At 36.5% G+C, this 17,383-nt stretch overlaps 2 protein-coding genes across 2 annotated transcripts in view; one reads left to right on the forward strand and one right to left on the reverse strand.

Moving 5' to 3' along the window:
• Positions 1 to 709, forward strand: part of LOC126091902 (uncharacterized) — a 113,714-nt gene extending 113,005 nt beyond the window's left edge. Inside the window, exon 12 of the transcript XR_007521279.1 lies at positions 3 to 709. The gene's annotated coding sequence lies outside the window, so the exon portion shown is untranslated. The remainder of the gene's footprint in view (positions 1 to 2) is intronic.
• Positions 609 to 10,004, reverse strand: LOC126091903 (uncharacterized). Its single transcript, XM_049907204.1, has 3 exons — positions 9,865 to 10,004; positions 1,040 to 1,240; positions 609 to 972 (listed from the first exon to the last, which is right to left on the reverse strand). The coding sequence occupies exons 1-3, from the start codon at positions 9,920 to 9,922 to the stop codon at positions 611 to 613; spliced, it is 621 nt and encodes a 206-aa protein (XP_049763161.1). The 5' UTR covers positions 9,923 to 10,004; the 3' UTR covers positions 609 to 610.
• Positions 10,005 to 17,383: the final 7,379 nt, after the last annotated feature.

A 17,383-nucleotide genomic window follows, 5' to 3' on the forward strand; every position in this document is an offset into this window, starting at 1 on the left:
AGAAGCTAATTGCAAGTATCTTCTCTAAAGACTTGGAAATGTTGGGAACAGAATCTAAACTTGCATTAAAAATATACAATATTTTGAAATAGCTATCTAATTTATTTAATTTGCTATTTCTCATAATATGTTTTTTTGCGGCCAATATGATCTTCTGTTAATGTACATAATTGTACAAGTTATGTAAGTATGGTAAATGTTGTGACATTCATTTTTCAATTCACTGTTTTTCATATGAGACTGACATTTATTTTAAGGGGTTTAATATTACATTATTTTTATAGGTTGTAATTAAAATATAATTTTGTATTCTTCATTTAGAAGCAGTACACAGAATGTATATTAATTGTTTAAACTATTTTCTTTTTGTACAGTGGTTGTAAAACAGTGCAGAAATTACAATGCCAAAATCTATTTATTTTTCTGTATTTGCGTTACAAATTAAAACTGACCATATATAAATAATGTATGTTTCTTACATTCCATCCATACATTGAGGTAACATTATTGGAAGTGTACAATGGTTTAGATTTGAAGCATTTTCCACTAAATAAATTAATAGTAATCATGACATTAATTATTAAATGAATGTCCATGGAATGTTATTGTTTTAAAGGACTGTGATACCACTACGTTTGTATATAGCTATGTAATCTTTAGTATGTCCTATTTCCTTAAATGTTTGTAATTTCCATCCAACATCTTGAAAGTCATTATCAAAAGGTGCTGGTTTTGAATGTCTCCCACTACCAATTGTTGGACCAATGATAATGAGCCACCCACCTTCATACACCTTCAAATAATCATAAAAGGCCGTGTTGTTATTAAAATAACAGAAGAGGAGTGCGTGTTCCTTGGGAAGTTTTGTCAGTTCATCATCATCTTTTACAAATCTCAGGGGGATGAATGTGGGCGGTGCATATGGAGATTCCCACCATGCACGGTCTACTTCAACTCCTATTACAGCCAAACCTGGCAAAAGAAAAATTTTAAGGTCCCATTTTTATCTAACACTATAACATAACATCATTCTCTTCACCTGTGGCATTGGTGATTAACCACTCCAGTAGTCCAGTTCCACAGCCTACACTCACTATCAGAGGAATGTTTTCATCTCTCATTGTTTTTCCTATGAATAATAAATCCTCTTCTGTTGGCTGCACCCACAACAGATGTCTGAAGCATGAAGTACATTCCCCATGATCCACATTCAACAGTGAGAGAATATTTCTCCAGTCTCCTGGAAAAAGATGACACTTTAGTTGTGGAAGAGTATTACAATGCATGATACCTCAACTGCATCCAGCATATAACAAATATAAAGGTTGCAACCTGATACGCAGATTTGTATGAACTACATGTAATAACATCAGTAATCGTTGTAATGAAATACATCCATCTTCTTTCTTTTGTACTGTACTGTTTTTCACCAGCACTACTTAAAATGTACAGTCTTATTTCATAAGTGAATCTACAACTCTCTCTCTCTCTCTCTCTCACACACACACACACACACACACACACACACACACACACACACACACACACGCGCACACTGTTTGGTAGCTAATGTTTGGAATAATAAATCACAGCAGAGGGAAATTTTGTGACCATTCAATGTTTATTCTGCCAATGCTATTCTGTGTTACACCTTTAATCTCACCAGCAGTAATCTCAATGGGGAGAACTTTGACATTTTTTCTTTATTTCATGTAATGTGTTAACTGCTATGTATGAACAGGCTTTGAGAGAATTACCCTTGATCTCTACTTTCACAATTTGTGTAACCATGACAGTTTCAAGGACTTGTTTGAAGCTCTGTGCTTACTCATTACAGCTTGGCACCTCAATGTTTTTTAATATAAGCACTTAATTCTTTTCAGTGGTTCTAAGTGGAATATTACATCTTTTAGCTGCTTTCCGCTAATCATTTCCGTACTAACCATTGCAGAGACAGCAGGTCATAGAGTAATACCATCATTGTTTTGATACTTGTGGACACCCAGCCTGGTCCAATGTGCACCTTAGAATTTTAAAAACATGTAAAACAAAACAAAATATATAAGATATGATGAAGGAAAGTATGGGAAAAGTTGAGAAATTCTGGAAAGGCAAAGTTGTCCTAATTCCACCAAACTTGCTGGTACAACTTAACCAAATTATATTAATGCATCATAATACTTATATATAAATGTGATTTGAAAGACAATTATATGCTCTGATAAGCAAGTCAAGTAGTTTATACTCAAATACAAAAGAATGAGTATGGCAAGACAATTTTATAGGGGGGGGGAATCCTTCTCTAGGTAGAAGCAAAACACCAAAAAACAATTGTAAACATGTGTCAGTATTGAAAAGATGCATAATAGCCATTGTTAAATGTCTTCTTTGTAAGATGCGAACGGTGGTGACACTATTGGTTAGTTCAGGAACTTCGCAAAGTGCCAAATGCAACAGTTTTCAAAAAGTGGCAAGGTTGTCACAGTCAACCATACATTTTCCATTTTGTTTGTGGTTTCACTGCGTACTCAGCAACTCCTCTTGTCACAAAAACAACTACTACTGTATACCTGTGGTTAAGGGAAAGATTTTTAAATTCCATTTTACACTAAATGAAAATAGACAGTGTGACAATTGTGTATTTTAAGCCTTGTGTAGTCAAGTTGTATGATTCATATAAAGCAATAGTGAAATTTAAAATTTGTTAAAGACAAGTCTGGACAATGTACCTGTGTCTTCCACAGTGGGCACATGGCAGTACTGCTCTCTATCATGTGCTCGATTTGTAACTATGTAAAGTTCTGTATTATAGAACTGACTGTTGATTAGAATATACATATTAATATTATCCTTTTTAACACTTGCCATTACAAATTTAAAACTGTTACAATGTACCTTTCAGTATTATTGTGTTGGTATTTGTTAATAAAACTGTACATTATGTTGATTCTTTATTTCATTTCCTGGAAGTGACACCACAATCATATTCTGAATAGTGGAAGAGGGACTGCTTTTTCTTCATATGTGGTCTCCACAGGACGCCAGGCTGTTAGTTAATAAGTCTTTGGTGTGATGAGGGAAATATAAGTGCCATTTTGAATTGGCAAAACCTCATCTAACTTTGTCCCCATGCACGTGCACATTACATCAGCCTTTTCTAAATGACTTTCTACTGTTCACTGTGCCTCTTCTGTTTGATGAGTCTATCTTCATGTAGGTATTACAATATTTCATTAATTGGTATATTGAGGAAAGGTAGAAGTGAGTGATAGTATAATGAACCACAGCTGCAAACAGTATAGAGTAATTTAGCAATAGCATGTAATCAGCCAGCTACTGTAGTTTAAACTGTAAATTCCAGTGATTCTGACGATGCTCATGTAATTTTATAGAACAAAAATGGTCAATAACACTTGCTGAGTGCAACTTATAGCTGTCCTGAAAAACTTAGAATAGGGTAAGTTTTGAGTAGCTTTAGTTTCATAGGCAAAGAGTGTACAGGGTAGCTTCATATTTAAAAATGAAGAGTTTACAGATTATATTTTACTCCTCTGGTATTTATGCTGTTTTGTCAAAAACTGGCATTCTGAACCCTTGGCAGTGTGCAAAATACGGGTTGACTTTTACAGAGGGGAGAACAGCAACCATCCACTTTGTATAGTGCTATTTACCTAGCGCTGTTACTGGTTTTGACAGGTTCATCTTCAGAGGGCTCGTTCAAGTTAAAACACATTTTACATTAGCTTTCACATTTTGTTTTCATCATTTAGGAAAACGAATAGTGAAAGCTAATGTAAAATGTATCTTAATGTGAACGGGTCGTTTAAAGATGAACTTGTCAGCTTGAAACCAGTAATGCCTCTATTTAAATAAATAAATAGCATTATACGAAGTGGTTGGTTGCTGTTATCCTCCATGAGATACACCCTATATCTGGTATTTATTATTACAAACCAGTTTCCAGCTTTTAGGCCACCATAACATCAGTAGCAGAAAACACAATTATTTTTGTATTTTTCGTGCCTAAATATGAAACTATGCAAGCAAGAAGCAGCAGGAGATTCCATCAGTTCATTCAGCTTTCAAACTCACACTCTTCGTCTGAACATGTATGCCTGTTGTGTGCACACTTGTAAAGCTGCACTAACCCCCCCCCCCTCCCCCCCATGCACACACAGTTACATGTGTGGGCGAACTTAAATGTTATAAAAGCTTTTTTTTCTAACTTTATAACTACATGTTCACCTCAGCAAGGACATTACTGATTGTGCCTTATCTTTGTCCTATCCAAGCTAGCACTCGGTCTCAAATGGCCTTGTTGTTGACGTACATTAAAACCTAATCTTCCTTCTTCTTTAATGTATGCATAACCAAACCATGGTAACGTATTTTTGTGGCACAATGAATCCTTTTTGAACTTTATTAATAGACATGACATGTTTATAGTGTCATATGTTTGTAAGAACTCTGTAAACAATTAGGGAAAAAGTACAAACAAATCCATAGCATTTAGCATGGCTGGAGGGACATGAATTGCTTTCTTGCATAGAAATCTCTTTGATTTTGTTATGGTCTCCAGTTTTAAGACTGATTTGATACAGATCGCCATGCTGGTTTATCCTGTGTAAACCACTTCATCTGTGCTTGACTATTGCAACATGCATCCAGTTGAATGTGATTTGGTCTCATTGAACAATTTTTAGCACCCCACCCTCCCTCCACCACACACACAATTTTCTCCATTACGCAACTGACAATTCCTTCATGCCTCAAAATGAATTTGGTCAGCCGATACCTTCTTTTGGTCATGTGCCACAAATATCTTTCCTCTCCAATCTGATTCAGTACCTGCTCATTTGTTATTTAATACACACATCTAATCTTCTGAATTTTTCTGTAGCACTTTCAAAAGTTTTATTGTCTTCTTGTCTATACTGTTTACCATTCACATTTCACTTCCATACAAGGCTGCACTCCAGAGAAGTACCTTCAGAAAAGACTTAGGAAGACTTAAACTTAAATATTTAATGCTAACAAATTATCCCTTTTTCATAAATAATTTTCATGAAATATCTAGTTTTAGTTCTATACACTTTCTACTCTGCCTGTCACCAGTTATTTGGCTGATAGCAAATATTGTTGATATTCATTTTTACCTGTTTATCAACTGATCTTCCCAGTCCTTTGCCATCTCTGAAAGAAACACAGTGTCATCAAAAAACCTCAAAGCTTTTATTTCTTGTCACTGAATTTCGATTTCTGTTTCAAATTTTGCTTGGTTTCCTTCACAGAGTGAATAACATTGAGAATACGCTACAACCTTGAATGAAATTTTCACTTTACAGTGAAGTGTGCACTGATATGAAACTTTCTGACAGATTAGAACTGTGTACTGGACCAAAACTCGAACTCAGAACCCTTGCCTTCCGCGGGTAAATGCTTTGCTGATGGAGCTACCCAAGCATGAGTCATGACCCATCATAACAGCTTTACTTCCACCAGTACCTCATCTCCTGCCTTCCGAACTTCACAGAAGTGAAACTTGCAAGACTAACACCCCTGAAAGAAAGGATATTGCAAGGACATGGATTAACTGCCTGGGGAATATTTCCAGAATGAACTTTTCACTCTGCAGTGGAATGTACGGTGATATGAAACTCTGGCAAACTAAAACTGTGTGCCACACCTAGACTCAAACTCAGGACCTTTGCCTTTTGCGGGCAAGTGCTCTACCTACTGAGCTATCCAAGCACAACCCACAACCTGTCCTCATAGGTTTACTTCTGCCAGTACCTCATCTGCTACTTTAGAAACTTCACAGAAGCTCTCCTGCGAAACTTGCAAGACTAGCACTCCTGGATGAAAGGATACTGTGGAAACGTGGCTTAGCCACGGCTGGGAGTACATTTGCAGAATGAAATTTTCACTCTGCAGTTGATAGTATGCTGATATGAAACAGACTAGCAAATTAAAATTGTGTGCCAGATCAAGACTCAAAGTCAGGACCTTTGCCTTTCACTAGAAATTGCTGTACTGACTGAGCATTTGCTTGCGAAAGGCACACAGATTGAATCTGCCAGGAAGTTTCAGACTACAACACAGTCTGGCTCCCTTCTCAACTACTGTTTCAGTTTTATTTCTTTCAAATCATGTAACTGCCCCCTCTGTTTTATCCTCAGTACTAGTACCTTAAGAATTTCAAAGAGAGTGTTCCACGCAACATTGTCAAAAGCTTTCTCCAAATGCTATAAATGGTTTGCCTTTCTTTAATATATACCTCACATGTTCCTACATTTCTCCAGAACCCTAACTGATCTTCCCCAAAATCTTTCGATTTATCTGTAAATAAAGGGTATCGGTAATTTGAAGCCAATACTTCTTAAACTTTTTGTTCAGTAGTATTCACTCCTAGAAGCATCTGAAGTCAGGGTATTTCTCCTGTTTCAAATACCTTGCATACCAGGTGGAATAATTTTGTCATGCTATTTTCCCTGAAGGAGCTCAATAATTTTCTCCAAGAGCGTTGTTTTGACTTCAGTCTTTCATTTGCTCTGTCAAATTTGTCTCATCGTCATCTACTTCCAATTCCTTTACCATAATATTCTCTTTAAGTTCATAGCCCTTCCACTTTTGTGCCTTCTATTCTTTGTGTCGTTCTGGATGGGTGTCTGAGATCTTCACGGGTCACATAATAGCTTTACTTCCGAGCCACCCAGGATCTTAAACCTTTCATCTGATTCAGCTTCATTAATAATATCTTTATGATTTAGACCAATGGCTAGGACACTATATCCTCACTGCTCCACAACCTTGATAAATTTTATGCTGCTTTTCTAGTTCTCTCCAACTCAGTGTGATACCTTACTGAATATTGACCTATACTCTAATGGCTACATAAAATCCTACCAAACACCAACAGTATCTCCACTTCCATAGCAGCCGTCACTTACTAAATTTTCTCCTGTACAATGTAACCACCCATGGATGGTGCATCTGCAGTGATGAGCAATCACTTGTCCAGTATACTGAAGGCCTTTGCCAATAAGCACTGTCTTTCAGACCTAGTCCATGAACAGATCTCCGATGCCATATACACAAATGCACCTAATTCTCCAATCTTCCCCATTGACCAGATGCAGAGGAACATCTCCCTTATTCCTTCCAGACTGGGACAGCTTAGCCCCATCCTCCATCCGGGCATCATAGTTTTCATGATGGCCTGAAGTGAGGAGGATCCATCCCAAAATTCTTCTAACCTCTCTCTCAGTCCATCTATCAAAAGTACATCTTGTTCTGGTGCATTTTTGTGCTATGCCCACTCCAAACACTTTGCCACATAGGTCATATTCCTGTGCAAAGACTCAAGTGCAAGATCCTGTCTCAGGTGTTTGCTTAGCACATCCTATTCCAGTACCATCACATCACAGGGATATCTTATCCCATTAGAGGCAGAGCCACCTATGAGAGCTGGTATGTCATTTATCAACTCCGTTGCAATTTGTGTGCAGCCTTGAAATGTGGGCATGACCACCAACCTGCTACTGTCCTCCCGAGTGAATGTCCACTGTTTAACAACCAATGGCATTTTGTGCAACTGAACCTGCTTCACAAACTGTGCCATCTATAGTTGGGTGAATGAGAATTGTCTGTACAATATGTCCTTCAGTTCTACAAGTGCCATATAATCAACCTCTGCTAGACTGTATCCTCATGCCTGCCTGACACTACCTCCCCCACCCTGTCCCCCATTCACCAGCCACTTCTCTCTAGTTCAGTATGGGATAAAGGAAAAGGACTGGTGAGGTGAAAGAAATGGGAAGCATTACAGAAAACCCAGAACCCTGGGTCAGGTGAGACTTACTGGACAGAATGAGAAGGAAAGACTCAGAGTCTGGCTGACTTTTCCATAACACTCCCCATTTCCTAAATCACACCTTTTCCTTCATTCTTTTTCCTGTCCCTTCAACCCTTCTACCAGGAGAAGGAGCCACTAGCTCCAAAACCTTGTGCATTTCTTCATATTTTTATATGTTTTTTCCTGTTGTCATTTGGTGAGTAGTTTTTTTTTTATATGTGGTGAATATATTTTGTTTGTTTGTCTGTCAGCTCCAAGGAAGGATGTTATCTGAAAGTTTTGCTACAAATTTGGCCATGTTTCCACGCCTGGCCACCGATGAACACCTCAGTTATATCTTCCTATATTTGCAAGCTATAAGCATCCATATTTGAATGATTTACACTAGCAAACAAAAGCCGCTATGCATACAAATCTAATGGACTCCTATATATGACAGTGTATCACTTCACATGTTACTTTCCATTATTCTGGAGTCCACTGAGGATGTGCTGGGCTCCTCACTAATTAGCAACAAGAATTTTGTTATACAGCCACTGCCATACTTTGTATCTGAAATTGCAAGGCTGAAGTGAAGCAAAAAGGAAAATGTAATGTTTAACATCCTGTTGAGGACAAGGTCATTATAAACATTGACTGAACTGGTGAACACTGATAATTGCACTTTTCAGCCACACATTGACCACTGCTGCTAGTAACAATGTATTCTGATGAAGTGGTCTGATACAGATGTGGTTAATTCAATCACTGTCATGGATAGCTGGACAAATGAACTAATGAAATGATTGAATATATAAACATTATTTATTTGTCAAATATTACACACACAGAAAACACACGTGAACAGTGATGCGGAATAAAACAGACTGAAATCAAAGAACATAGTCACATCAGTTTTGATGACAAAGGCAGGTTTTGGTGGTCAGTAGTCACCACATAGGTATGCTTTAGCTTTCATATGTAACATTCTTTCATTAAAAGGGTGTAAGTTACTAGTGCTAAGTTTATTTATTTTGGTACTTCTATACCAGATAAAGTACTCTGTGTAGACTGAGGTTTATGTGGTAAGACAAACCACAGACAGAATGAAACAAGAACAGGAAAAAAAGACTGACTGTAGGACGTAGCCACTAGGTAGCGAATGTGACATAGATAAGTAAGACTGTTTGTTCGGGTGCAACCAGTCTTTTCTACATTATGATTTTATTTTCTAATAAGGAAGGAAATGATTATAACTACAGAAATAGTTGTAGAATGTTGATAGTCCCTGTTAACAACAAGTAAAAGTTAATAATCTTCAGTTGAAACAAAAGAACATGAAAATCAAGTTATGATCATAATGCCAATTAAGTACAAGCAGAAAAAGTTTTGGAATAAATATTCTGTGGTTTTCCTTTGGGGATGTATGAGAGTAAATCCACAAATATTCACAAGAGATATAAAAATGTATGAATATTACAAATGCTTCAAATAACAATTTGTTTTATCCTATTCCTGTATTTTCCACATGCTTGATCCATGTGCGCAGTATGTTAGAGAGTATATGAGTATATAACAACATAAGAGTGATAGAACCATCTTTTCAGCTGTATCAGTTTCATGGTGAGAGATACAATGGTTATGGCAACTAAACACACACAGAGTACGACAGCTAAACACACAGTGCTTAAAGAGAATAATTATTTGACCATGATATAAAGCAGATAAAAATTGAAAGAGAGGGAAAAAATAAGAAAGAGCACAGTAGCTATGATTGGAATGGAAATCTGTGGAACTACAGAATGAGCTGCAAAATATGAGCAACTGAGTACACTGATATTTATCATTCTACTACTGCATTTGTTCTCTCTAGCAGTTATACTTTAACAATCACCACATCTAACCGGAATCTAAAAGCATTACCCATAATAATCAGAATGAAAGAATGTTTTATAACCTTCTGTAGATAACATAATTATATTATGAATGGAAATAGTCATTGCTTCAACGTTAGATATTTTGTTTCTTACCATTTTTATAACTGTGCACTATTTGTTCCCTGTGATTTTGTTGCCTGGGACAGAGCATTTGACTGTGATGTGCCTACTGTTGATTAGGTTAGGGAAGCCAGTAGTTGCCACATTAAGTGGAACTTCTTGTCCCAGTGACCTTGTAGTATTTTTAGAACTGGCCAGAGTTAAATTATTTTTACACGAAATGTGAAGCTGTTACATAGATATCAGTACACTAAATACATAGCTTAAAGGACAACACTTATAAATGAAATGGCAAATATTAATACATGTAAGAGAATTGTATAAAAATTTAACATTGTATCATAATGATTAATGGAAAATCACATTGTATCATAATTAACACTAAAATTTCAGAACCTATGAAACACATCAGATTATTTTTTGTTAATAATAAATCATGTAAGTTTATTTCATTAACGATAAACATCTCTATGTGCATTTTGTCCTCTGAACAAGTTTAAGTCCAGTTTATGTACCAAAAGCAGCTATAATCCCATTAGTATGCAGTATAAGTTATCTTTATTACACCAGAACATCCTGGGACTCAGAAATAAAGTTGATGAACTACTCATTTGTATCGATGAATTGAATTCATCTAACCAAATTGACATAATCTGCCTCTCTGAACATCAAGTGACCACTGGTATAGATATGTTAGACATTTCAGGATTTAAGTTAGCTTCCCACTTCTGCAGAGTATATATGGATGGAGGAGGAGTTGCCACATTTATTAAAAACTGTCATAAATTCAAGAACATTGATATTAATAAATTCTGTGTAGAGCAGCATCTAGAAGCATGTGCAACAGAAGTAGAGTTCCATAACAGATCCTATATAATAGTAACTATTTACAGAGCACCTGCAGGTTCAAATGGCTCTGAGCACTATGGGACTCAACTTCTGAGGTCATTAGTCCCCTAGAACTTAGAACTAGTTAAACCTAACTAACCTAAGAACATCACACACATCCATGCCTGAGGCAGGATTCGAACCTGCGACCGTAGCGGTCTCGCGGTCCCAGACTGCAGCGCCTAGAACCGCACGGCCACTTCGGCCGGCCAGGGCACCTGCAGGAAATTATAATCTATTCATAAATCATCTAGAAGCTCTTTTGGGTTATTTAACAGGAAGAAACAAAGAAATTTTGATTGTTGGTGACTTTAATACAGATTTTCAAATGCAATCTTCCAGTAAACATTTACTGCAGTTAGTAATGTTGTCTTTCAATCGAACTCACACTGTAAACTTTCCAACTAAATCCTCAAGGACAGCCATTGATAACATTTTTATAGACAAATCAAAGGAACAATCAGATCATAAAACCTGTAATTAATGGACTATCAGGTCATGACATGCAGCTCCTTGTTTTAGATGTAAATTCTAAGCAGATTATGAAGACTGCTAAATCTGAGTACAGGAGAGTATTCAATCAACCAAAAATTGAGTGTTTAGAAAACTGCTCAAAGATATGAACTGGAAAGATGTTTATAGTGCTCATGACATGAATGAAAAATTTAACACATTCATGAACAATGTCAGTACCATGTTTGAAAACTGTTTTCCTCTAAAAGTTACTCAAATTAAACAAAAGTCTATAATAAAACCAGGGATCACACAAGGAATAAAGATTTCCTGTAGGACAAAAAGGAAAATGTATCTGTCGACCAAGAATAGCTCCAATCCTGATGATTTAGCTAAATACATGGAATACTGTAAAATATTAAAAGAAATAATTCAGACATCTAAACAAATGCACTACGAGAAGAAGATAGCAATGTCAGGGAACAAAATAAAAACAATATGGGATATAGTGAAAGAGGATACTGGTAGAACCAGAAAGGAACAGGAGCAAATAGCACTAAGGGTAGATGACACATTAGTAACCAATGGGCATAGTGTGGCAAATCTATTTAACAAGTACTTTATAGCCATTACCGGTAGAATGGGATTGTCAGGATCAGTAAATAATGCCCTTGAATATCTGAAACTAGCCTTTACAAATAGCTTCAGGTACATGAATATGTCACTCACTTCACCAAAAGAAATAACTTCCATAATAAAATCTTTAAAAACAAAGCATTCTAGTGGTTACGATGAAATACCAACAAAGTTAATTAAGGCATGTTCTTGTGAGTTTAGTACAATTCTAAGTTACTTGTGTAACCAGTCAATTATAACTGGGACATTTCCTGACTGGCTAAAATATGCAGATGTTAAGCCTCTATTCAAGAAAGGGGATAAAGAGATACCATCAAACTACAGACCGATTTCACTTTTGCCAGGATTCTCAAAAATTTTAGAAAAAGTAATGTACAGGCAGCTTCTCAACCATCTGACCACAAATAACATATTATCAAGAACACAGTTTGGATTTCTGAAGGGTTCTGATTTCGAAAAGGCTATTTACACCTACAGTGAAAATGTACTTAATTCATTAAATAACAAGTTACAGGCAGCAGGTATTTTCTGTGATTTGTCAAAGGCATTCGATTGTGTGAACCACAACATCCTTTTAAATACATTAGAATTCTATGGTGTCACGGGCAGTGCTGCAAAATGTTTCAAGTCATACCTCGCTAACAGGAAACGAAGGGTGTCAGTGCAAGGGACTAGTGAATTAAGTCATCAGTCATCATCAGAATGGGGAGAAATTACATGTGGTGTCCCACAAGGATCCATCTTAGGGCCATTGCTTTTTATTGTGTACATTAATGATCTCTCATCAGTTACACTGCCAGAAGCAGAGTTCGTTTAGTTTGCAGATGACACAAGTATTTCAATAAATAGTATGTCGAGTGTAGTTCTAGAAAGACCTGCTAATGATATTTTCATGGATATTAATAAATGGTTTAAAGCTAACTCACAGACATTAAACTTCGAAAAGACTCACTATATGCAATTCAGAACCTGTAAGAGGTTTCCACCCAGCATATGCATAAAGTATGAAGAAGATCAGATAGAAGAGGTTGACAGTCTTAAATTCCTGGGATTACAACTTGATAATAAATTCAGTTGGGAGGAGCACACCACAGAGCTGCAGAAATGCCTTAACAAATCTGTATTTGCAATTCGAGTGTTAGCAGACATAGGCGACATAAAAATGAAAAAGCTTGCATACTTTGCCTGCTTTAATTCCATAATGTCATATGGTATAATATTTTAGGGTAACTCCTCAAGTCAAACAAAAGTTTTCAGAGTCCAAAAGCGTGTAATATGTATTATTTGTGGAGTAAATTCACAGACGTCCTGTAGAAACCTCTTCAAAGAACTGGGTATACTAACTACTGCCTCTCAGTATATTTACTCCTTAATGAAATTTGTCCTAAATAATATATCTCTTTTTCCAACAAACAGCTCAGTTCATACATACAATACCAGAAACAAAAATGATCTGCACAAGGACGTAAAAGCACTTACTTTAGTTAAAAAAGGGGTCCACTACTCAGGAACACTCATCTTCAATAATTTGCCAGCAAACATAAAAAATTTAGTTACAAATAAAGATCAGTTTAAAAGGAGCCTGAAAGACTTACTAGTGGCCAACTCCTTCTACTCCATTGACGAATTTTTTAATAGAAACAAATGATGTATTGTATATATCATACTATTAGTATTGTTATTTCAGCTTTTTTTTTTTTTAAAAAAAAAAGGGGGGGGCGGTGCATGTTCCACATCCACGAGGAGCTCCTCAACATGGATCTATGGAATGAAAAACTAATCTGATCTAATAACTATTTTATATGCAACTATAAGGACAGCACAAAGTAAACTAACTAAAACAATATTGCTCTTTAATTACTTCCACAACTCATGTTGTGGAAGATAGGTCGAGATAAAATGAGGAATATACTGTTCTGATTCCTGATAATTTTCATAGAAGCCTTACCATGCATTTGTTACACCTTTTATACTGAAGAACCAGAAGCTTTAACAGAACACTCACATCGATGAAAGCTGTCAGAACCTTCCTTTTGTTCTTTGAAAGCCATAAATATTTCCTATCTAGTTTCCAATCTCAGTCTGACATACTACTTTAAACTGTTATTAAATTTCACTTCAAACTGAGATGTAAACTTCCTATGTTGTAGATCTTAGCTGTTAAACTGAAGGCTAGGTGAGCTTATTAATTGTATATTCAGGCTCAAGTTCTGAATTCCTTTCTTTTCTTCAGTCAGGAAGGACACAACAATAAATGTTCCTCTTTATTTATTTGTTTATCGCACAGACAACATTCTACAGGTTTCAGTTTGTCACTGCACTATTGTAATATTTATTGTTTATCAATATTATATTGAAGGTAAAACTGGTGGATTCTATGTCACCTCAACTGCTGGATAAAGGCCTCTTCTAGATTTTTTCCTTCACTACTGACTCCATATACAAGCATTCCTGTATGTTTTATAATTTCGTGTACCCAATTTCTGCTGGGTTGTTTTCTTGATCTTTTCATATGTATTGGAATCTGTAAAAGAATTCCTTGATCCACCTTTCCAGTCATTTGGCTACATGTCTCACTCACTTCAGTTTCATTTTCATTATGGTCATAATCACGTCTTCCATTTCAGTCTTTTCAGTGACCCCTTTGTTTGTTTTCCTGTCTCTTATTTATTTCACAGACTTTTCAATATTCAAATAGGGAGACAGAATGTCTCATACAGACTTTCAAAACACAGATGAAAAAGCACATTGGAGACACTTCAGGAGAAGACACACTCACACATGTTCTCAGTTCTTACAGGTCCATGCTGATCGGCAAGAAGAGCCCCACAGAGCTGCCACACGAGCATCAGTCACATACGGTGCTGCACCTCCTGCTGCCTACCTTGCACCTGCGTAGAGTGCCTCTTACTGTGCTACATGCCGCTGGCCTCCGTTTGAGCTCTATAACCTCCCCCTTAGATTTGCTATTCATATTTCATTCAGGCATTTTTAGTGATCAACTCTGTTTTTGCAATGTATATTTTAATGTTCTAAGAGAAGAGGTTATACTGTTACTTATCTTGTATGTGGCATCAGCATCTGTGGGGTTTGTGTCCATTAAACATCTTGATTAAAGTATAAGTCATTCAGAATTTTTAATATGTTAAGACTGAAGTATAATGCTGACTTCTAGTTTTGACACTTTTTGTTTTTATGTTCACTCATCACGAGATTGCTCACAGTCATTGCTTATTACATTACAACAGAAACACAAGTAGGAAGCATTTACAAGTGCACTTTCTAGTAAAAATCAAACAAAGACTAAAAGCGCCATATAAAAGCAGTGTAAGAGCTCTTAAGAAATGTCTGCAGTAGTGAGGAACTGAAGTGCCCCCTTTGGCATGAATTTTATAGTCTGTATAAAAACAGTTTCTTCCAAAAGCATCTAGAAGCACCTAGTAGTCAAATTAGGAAATGGTGTGGTTTTTCATTTTAATAATAGAGACAAATTTAAATGAAATAGTATTTTTTATGAATGCAAAATCCTATAATTGTAATGGAAACAAAATATATTTGTATAGTTATGAAAATAAATTCAACAGTTTTCAAAATATACCACATCACAAGGTTTGTTTGTGTTTAGCTTTTACTTCAAGATAAGTTGTTCCTGAAGAAGTTACCTATAACATCGGAGTATAAAACTAAATCTTTGTTTAGCGAGTACTAAAGTTTTCTTTTATATCACATAAATTAACTTTGGGAAATAATCATCTACAACTGGCATTTGTTATGAATGATATCAATAAAAAATAAAAATCAAATGGCATTTTGCATAGGTACATACTCTAATTTGAATCTAGGTCATTAAAAAGTGAAATCTGTGAGATGACTGATTTTTATGGCACATTTTCTCACAGAAACATATGAAAAAATTAATATGTAATGGGTAAACTTCGAAAGATACAAAATTTCATAGATGCACCCATGTATTGCATAACTGTGTGAGAAACATGAAACTCAGACTTTCTAGCTGAAACTCAGAATAAATGTGACTAAAAATGAAGTAGTATTAAAAATTTTGGTTATCTTCAGAAGTTTCATGTAGCAGAATCTTTGGTTGGTGTAGCTCACACCTTTGGTCGCTGTGAACATTGGATTCTGGTGGTCATTCATGGCCTGGTTGCAACCAATAGGGAGCTTTTGTTCCCACTGAGAGTACTCAACGACATTTCTCAGGAGGACATGGGCATCACTTTCCTGGATACCATGCTGTGAGGGTGAGAGGGGGAGGGGGGGGGGGGGGAGACACACCACAGTTGCGCCAGAGTTTCATATAGCTTGATTACTGACCCATCATCATCATTAACTGTTTCAGTCTTTTAAGAGATGATACTACACTCATATAAAACATCTCCCAACAGTTTATAAGTGAGTTGAATGCAGTTGTTCACTGTTCTGATAAATAAAGCTATTGTTCTACATAATTCAGGAAGTGGATAATTTACATGCTCCAGCAGGCTTGGAAGCTATACCCCTAACAAAGTCGAGCAACCCAAATCACAACTGCACTGACAACTGGTGACTGGACATTATTAAAGCCTAAAAAACTACACAAGAGGATGATTACAATGTGCAAGAAGAATCCAGAGTATTGTGATTAGCTGTTCACGTGCCACTGTTATGGCGACACAATCCTTTACCGTGTCTTGCTCAAGTAGAGGCAAGTTTCATTATACAGGAATTACTGCTGATTCGATGATGTTCCCCTTGGTAGGGAACCAACTAGACTATTGATATGCTGCAGAAGTCCAAGATATTATAACTATGCTACCAATGGAAGAATATTATAGGAAGCTAAAAACTGAGCTCAACCAAAGAGTAGCCCCTTCACAAGAAGACCACATCTGACCAGCACTCATGTGAGAAGACATCGGGGGTCATAAGCTGCCTCAGTACTTAAGGCACCTGTGGAGGAAGGTGGGCATTATCACTGTTCCTGACAACCTATTACATACAATATGGAGCAACAGTCCACCACCACAATTAAAGCAATCATAGCATCCCAAATGGGGGTATCAGTGAGAGCTGTTGCGGACTGCATACAAGAGACTATTCTTCCCCATGAATTAGTGACATGGCAGAGCCACATGGCAATACAGCAGTAGTAGCAGCAACAGAAGCGATTGTGTGTACTGATTATGATTCACTGGCAGCAAAGGTAGACATTCTATGCAAAAAGCTCAGTGAAGTACTGCCTCATCAAGTTACCAGCAGGATCAGAAACCATTATTATCACATACCCAGGAGCTGATCCTCAAATAAAACCTTATCTTCTAACTCAGAACAGTTGGCACACTGGTCTCATTGAAAGTTCGGTGTATACACTTATAAGTGAACAATATCTACATCTACACTGCAATCCAATGTGAGGCACATGGAAGAGGGTATGTCCCATTGTACTAGTTATTAGGGTTTCTTCCTGTTCCATTTACATATGGAGTGTGGGAAGAATGATTGTTTGAATATCTTTATGTGTGTAGTAATCATTATAATCTTATCCTCATGATCCCTTTGTGTGCGGTACATAGGGGGT

This window comes from Schistocerca cancellata, chromosome 7 (assembly GCF_023864275.1).
Source record: "Schistocerca cancellata isolate TAMUIC-IGC-003103 chromosome 7, iqSchCanc2.1, whole genome shotgun sequence".
NCBI classification, from domain to species: domain Eukaryota; kingdom Metazoa; phylum Arthropoda; class Insecta; order Orthoptera; family Acrididae; genus Schistocerca; species Schistocerca cancellata.

Coding starts and splice junctions, on each gene's coding strand:
- LOC126091903 (XM_049907204.1), bottom strand. CDS start 9,922: ATGCTCTGTCCCAGGCAACAAAATCACAGGGAACAAATAGTGCACAGT. Junction 1,241..9,864: donor AGTGCACAGTTATAAAAATG/GTAAGAAACAAA, acceptor ATCTTTTTCCAG/GAGACTGGAGAAATATTCTC. Junction 973..1,039: donor GTTAATCACCAATGCCACAG/GTGAAGAGAATG, acceptor TTCTTTTGCCAG/GTTTGGCTGTAATAGGAGTT.